Source organism: Triticum dicoccoides, chromosome 3A (genome assembly GCF_002162155.2).
Source record: "Triticum dicoccoides isolate Atlit2015 ecotype Zavitan chromosome 3A, WEW_v2.0, whole genome shotgun sequence".
NCBI classification, from domain to species: Eukaryota; Viridiplantae; Streptophyta; class Magnoliopsida; order Poales; family Poaceae; genus Triticum; species Triticum dicoccoides.
This window is the reverse complement of record NC_041384.1, coordinates 37,905,842-37,911,771: the sequence shown is the minus strand read 5'-3', so window position 1 is coordinate 37,911,771 and position 5,930 is coordinate 37,905,842. Positions and strand designations below refer to the sequence as shown.

The 5,930-nt window shown below is 41.3% G+C and overlaps 1 protein-coding gene across 1 annotated transcript; it reads right to left on the bottom strand.

The window, feature by feature from the left end:
- Nucleotides 1–702: 702 nt before the first annotated feature.
- LOC119271115 (protein MAK16 homolog) lies at nucleotides 703–5,677 on the bottom strand. Its single transcript, XM_037553057.1, has 9 exons — nucleotides 5,537–5,677; nucleotides 5,336–5,445; nucleotides 4,034–4,152; nucleotides 3,845–3,942; nucleotides 1,905–1,992; nucleotides 1,691–1,828; nucleotides 1,523–1,613; nucleotides 1,234–1,346; nucleotides 703–933 (listed from the first exon to the last, which is right to left on the bottom strand). The coding sequence occupies exons 1-9, from the start codon at nucleotides 5,593–5,595 to the stop codon at nucleotides 886–888; spliced, it is 864 nt and encodes a 287-aa protein (XP_037408954.1). The 5' UTR covers nucleotides 5,596–5,677; the 3' UTR covers nucleotides 703–885.
- Nucleotides 5,678–5,930: the final 253 nt, after the last annotated feature.

Sequence of the window (5,930 nt, the reverse complement as noted above, 5' to 3'; positions counted from 1 at the left end):
CAGACAAAGGATCGATGTGTTTATTGAAACGTCGGTAGTTCTTCGTACACCACTTGTTTTCCATGCACGAAAATTGCAAGCTTAGCTATGCAAAGTTGGTTCCCACACAATAACCATCATGAGCTGCCATCCGAAATCATAGAGTTGAAGGTTTCAAACAGTGTATGCCTGCTCTCTACATGAGGATGGAGTGTGGAAATAAACCAAGCTCTGAATGGATCATACAAAAGGGTTTACTCGTAGTTGTAACCATCGGGAATCAAAGTACTGGCTACTCTTGGGTGTACTACACCCAAGTTTGCCCAAAAAAATGATATCAAACAAAGTCCAAAATCTGAAATTTTGCCACATTAAACAATATCGAATGTTTGAGGTTCAGGAAAAATTCGTTCAAAAATAACATCCAAGGAGCTCTAACAAAAAATATATATATATATATATATATATATATATATATATATATATATATATATATATATATATATATATATATATATATATCGCTGCTGAAAGTTTTGTGCACCAACAAATAGAAAAACCTTTGTTCTGTGATCGTACCGCGGGTACATTGAAGTCCAGTGACTAGAGCAAAAACAAGTTATTTAAATAGAGTAACCTCTCTAATGGATTTTACTCTTGTGAATTAATCACACAACTTGACGTTAACAGCGTACATCCGCTGTAACTTTGCAAAAACCTGGTTCGGGTCAGAGAGAGACTGAATACTGTTCAGTTAGTACAATTCATGCCAGTTTCCGTGTTCTCAGCAAAATAAACCATCATACGAACTCAACAGATTATCGTGAGAAGATAAAAGAATTTTTTTTCTAAATTACACGATCATCAACACCACATATGTTACTAAAGGCGCCGTGCTTGGGTGAATCACATCTGCATCCTTAGCCTGATATTCCTGTTTTCGTCTTGTTCCACCTGTGGTGGAAAAGGCGAGAAATAAATTATACTCCAGCAGGAATTGTGCTGCTCATTCAGAGTTAACCCACGGAAAAATGAATTGTTTTTGAAAAAAAAAGCTAATATGATGCCCCGGATGCAGATATTAGCTTACAACAATGTAAATAAAGAGAAAAGCACAATACTGATTACACACTTTTACTTGTTGGATACCAGATATGTGACAAAACAATTGGATGTGTTTGATTTTATATATGATTTTCGGCAACACAGTGTATCCTGACATCAAGAATATTAATACTGAAACAAGTGATTTACCTCGGTGATTACTTTCGTAGACTTGCGACCAATCTTTGACCTTATATCGAAGCCCGATCTCTTGGGCATCTTTGTTAATGGCTCATCCAGGCCATCATCTTCATCTCCATCATCTGCAATCATTTTTTTTTTGGAGATTAGATTTGTAGTTGGCACTACTATGCCGAATAACCATTTTGTCCAAGTCAGAACATTATCTAGTGAACAGAGAACAACAAGAAGTATCTTCGGCTCCTCACAAGTCAGAGCATTCTACAACATGCCCAGTAGAAACAAGGGAAGTGTTTACCATCTTCTCCACCGAAGCCTTCAAAGTCTTCCATGTCTTCCATTTCATCCATCTCGATATCAGCACCTTCAACATACTCTATCTCACCTTCCTGTTTATATGGGAAAGCTTGTGAGCAGTGACAACATAACAAAGTTAGCTTAACTATCATAATCGGTCTGCGCTTACTTCTTCCTCTTCTATCTCAGGAGCCAGTTCATCCTTTTCCATGTCAAGGATAGTATCAAACTGCTTGAGGGGGACATTATGAATTTCACCACCATAAACACCTTTCCTCAGACGCTCTATTAGTTCTCTTTCAATACTCTGACCGATAGCAGGAAGATGTTAGAACATTGCAATGTATAACACATAAGTGATGGTGATTATCCGAAAAAATAACCTTCTCTAGTTGAGCAGCCTTTTCAGCTTTCTCTAATCTTTGGAGATCGCGCTGAGTCTTCCTCCTGGGGACGGTCATTATCTTCTCTCTAGCAGAGCAGGAAAGTATGTTTAGCAACTTTTTTATGTGTCAGAAGTTAACAGTATAAGTATGTACTACCTCTGTAAACTAATAGAAGACCTTTTAGATCACTACTTACTGATCTAAAAGGTTTTCTATTAGTGTACAGAGGGAGTACATCAACGATATGAATCAGCATGTAACTGAACCCGGTTACAAGTTAATTGCACGAATGTCATATCATAAGCCTCAAGTCATCACTAGTCGTTTTGAATATAGGTTTTTTTTCGTACTGTCAAAAAAGGGTTTGCAGTCGCCATAATACCATTAGTAATTTGAATATGGAAAACATATGATTTGAAGACGTTTTGGCTTTAGTATTCCTGAGCTATGCAGCCCAAAGCGCCTGATTGGTTGAGGAAGCAGCTTGAGGGGGGAAAGCATGGACTGGAGGTGCTGTGCGGCACTCATCACCAAATATGACTTCTAGACCTAAGAAATTGGAACAGCAGAACAAATAAGCTGCAAGGCAAACAGTGTTGTGGTCCCATTCGCTACACAGACCATATGGGCATTTCTCTTTCTTTTCGGTCCTCTTAGTGCATGTTCTGACTTTAGTAGGAGTAGGACACTATTGTTCACATGGGCAACCCCTAAGCGTGTAACGAATAAAATAGTCGCCAGGCAAAAACACTGGACAGTTAAGAGACTTAGAGCATTTGCACGAAACTACGGATAAATGGAACCTGGACGACTCTTCTGCTTCTGGTCGGTGCTCATGGCCAATGCAGTCCAGCTGAGCCACCCAACAGCACGTACCATCCCGCACGTCTACAGCCTAGATTTGGTCCAGCTAGGTTCTAGACCAAAGGATTTGACAAGATAACGTTGGATTAGGCCAGATCCACATGATGAAGCACTAAAGTGATGCACGGGCGCAGGCTAGTTGCCAGAGCTGGAAAGGTGTCCTCTAACTGAGGTTAAACCAACATCTGCTCGCAACTGACGCTTGCCAAAGTGGGTGCACTCATGCGCACAATAGCAATTCCAATAATAGCGATACCCACAGCACTAATGAATCAACAAGCTACAGCTTGGTCAGCAAGAGGTCACCTGTTCAGTGTCTTGTACGTTACAAAGAATGGAGAGGAAAGCAGTAAAAAAGGCCGGTCAATCCACAAAAACCTACTCCCTCAAATTCAAATTAACTGACGCTGATTTAGTACAAAGTTAGTACAACTTTGTACTAGACCACAGCATCAATTATCATGGATTGGAGGGAGTACTATTTTATAGGCTGTTGATAGAATAAACCATTGGAAATAATACAAGGGTAAACCTTAACAAAGAGGATCGACTGGTAAGTTTGTGGCCTGAACTTGTTACCATGGTTTTCACTTTCAGTGAGACTTCGATGAAATTCACTGAATTTCAGTAGACACTGAAATATTTAGCTTTTGGCCAAAATATTTCAGCCATTTTAGTGGTACACAGGAATTCAAATATTTTACTTTTTTTTCAATCAAATATTTAATTTAATTCAAGTGAATATTCCGGCCCTTTGGCCGAAACGCAAACTGAAATTCACTGAATTTCGGTACTTTCGGTTGGTGCTGATTCTTTTCTGAAACTGAAATGAAAAACCATGCTTGTAACAACTTTAGCATAACCAATCAGCCTTGCCATACGATCATTGCTGGTGATCCTAATTTATTTCCTCTATTATGATCTCAAATGTATTTTCGTTTTTACATTCTACCATATAAGAAAAACAAATGGAACAGTACCATCAACTTATACAATCAGATTACACGCAGAATTCAGGAGCAGATAACTGTCAAGAAACAATATGTTGTGCCTACTAAAACAGTAGTGCTTACCTCACTTTAAGTTGAAGTCTCCTCATCCTTATGCGATACTGAGTCATTTTTGTCAGGCGTTGTTTGATCTTGTGCACAAGTAGCTCCGGCCAATGTTCCTACATAATGATAAAAAGGGATGGCATAAGGCTAACTAGACTCACGTTGAGATGAAGTGACAAAACACAGCAGCTAGCTAGATATGCATACGAGATGTTTTTTGATGACTTCCATTGCTTGCTCATAATTCCTGGGTAGTTTGACTCTCTCCCATAATTTGTTTGGCAGATGGGCTCTTTCCGCAGTTTTCATGTATAAGTAGAAAATACCTGCATGACCGGTCAAAGTAGAAAGAAGGACAGCATCAACAAAAGTTTACGATGATAAGCATAGTTCGGGACGAAAAAGAACAAAGAGCACAATGAGTAAAGCACGCGGACCACGATATTACAATCAGTGGCAAGCTGAAGCATCCAATATTAAAGTCACTCATTCTAGCCTCTGCGGATCATAACGACTACTGCTCGCAAAACAGCACTGCTTTGACATCACACAGCCAGCTGATCATGCATGGAAGAGATAACTGCTTCAATCAAGTTTGTAACGTCCAAGGCACAAAATTATTATTTCAAAACTTGTTTTCTGAATCATGTAATGATGATGACTCTTTAATGGCCCATAGAACTCAAGCTTTGCTGAATTCTAGTTCTACTGTTGTACAGCATTTTTTGGTATTCATATAGCACATGCTTCAATCTTACACCTTACTTATTCCATCAATTTATGTGACTCGGAGAACACTTACTTACTTGTTCTCCTATAACAGAATTTACCATGTCACTGTGCAAAGCAAAGGCAGTGGAGAGAGCTTACTAGAAATTTGTGGTGGAAGGGGAAAACAGAAATATCACCGGGCTGTCCTTTTTTTTAAGGGGAAACAGAAATATATCGACTACACAAGTATCTATTGTGATACGGGGCCACCTAACGAGCACATTCATTTTTCCTCTGGTGGTGCTCAAAGATGCATGTTTCTTAACACTATTTGTTATAAAAAAAATATCGCTTGCTGGGGGAGCAACTTTTTAATTCCAAGTGTTCTGTAAATTGTTCTTAGACACTACAGATTGTACTGCTTCTGTCTGCCTGAGGTTTGCAGACCGAGACAAAAATATAATACTCCCTCCGATACATATTAATCATAGTTTTAAATAGCCGGCTATAGCTCCGCTATAGCCCGCTATAGCCTTTTCAGCAAGGTGCCGCTAAATTGTCGCCTTCACAAATAGCCCGTTATAGCCCGCTTTAGCCCGCTATAGCTGATTTGAAGGCTCGCCGCTATTTTCCATAGCCCGCTATTTAAAACATTGATATTAATTGACGCTGACACGTACAAATTGCAATTAGCTGCCATATGGAAGAGTGTGATGCTTGGTTGTACGGCCGTTCAATTGGATCAAAATCGGTGGTTAAAAGGAGAGGAGGGTGCTGTGTAGTGTAGTAAGCAATCACCGTCGTGGTCCCGGATGGTGGCGTAGCGGCTGTTGGCGAGCGGGCAGGAGCTCCGGTTGCATATGCCCGTGGCGTTGTAGGGGTTCCTGCAGAATAGCCCCGTCTCGATCCTGCGGAAACCAGCCAGGTTTTCATCATCACAGAGAAGGCCGAAGATGACGGGGAGGAACGAAGTGCCAGAGGAGGGTGTCGCTGACGTACTTGGCCATGAAGCTGCAGTGGTTGTGGCGGAGGCAGTGCCATATCACCTCGTCGCTCATCTTGACAGCGATGTTTCAGCAAGACACAAAGACGGCAGAGGGGAGTCAGGGGCGCGGAGGCCGGTGGAGAGGTGAGAGCGGCGCGGCGGCGGTCTGGTGGAGGGTATAGCGAGCGTGGCAGGGAGAGGGGGGCGGCGGTCGTGGCCTGGTGGCGGTGGCGCAGTCAGGGACGGGAGGAGAGGGGAAATTTTAGATGGGGTTTAGGGCTTTCTTAAGTTTTTTTTTTCCGAGCCACAGCTGAGACGAGATAGCCGCAATAGAGCCCAAGAAGACTCGGAGGCTTGACGAGGAGAGTCCACGCAGGCCCAATCTATATTTATTTTGTTTTTACTAGC

Bases quoted from the DNA above. Each gene is read 5' to 3' on its own strand.
- LOC119271115 (XM_037553057.1), bottom strand. From the start codon at position 5,595: ATGAGCGACGAGGTGATATGGCACTGCCTCCGCCACAACCACTGCAGC. The intron at 3,943-4,033 runs GTATGCATATCT...ATCATTATGTAG, and splicing joins AAGTCATCAAAAAACATCTC to GAACATTGGCCGGAGCTACT. The intron at 934-1,233 runs GTAAATCACTTG...TTTCCACCACAG, and splicing joins CTACGAAAGTAATCACCGAG to GTGGAACAAGACGAAAACAG.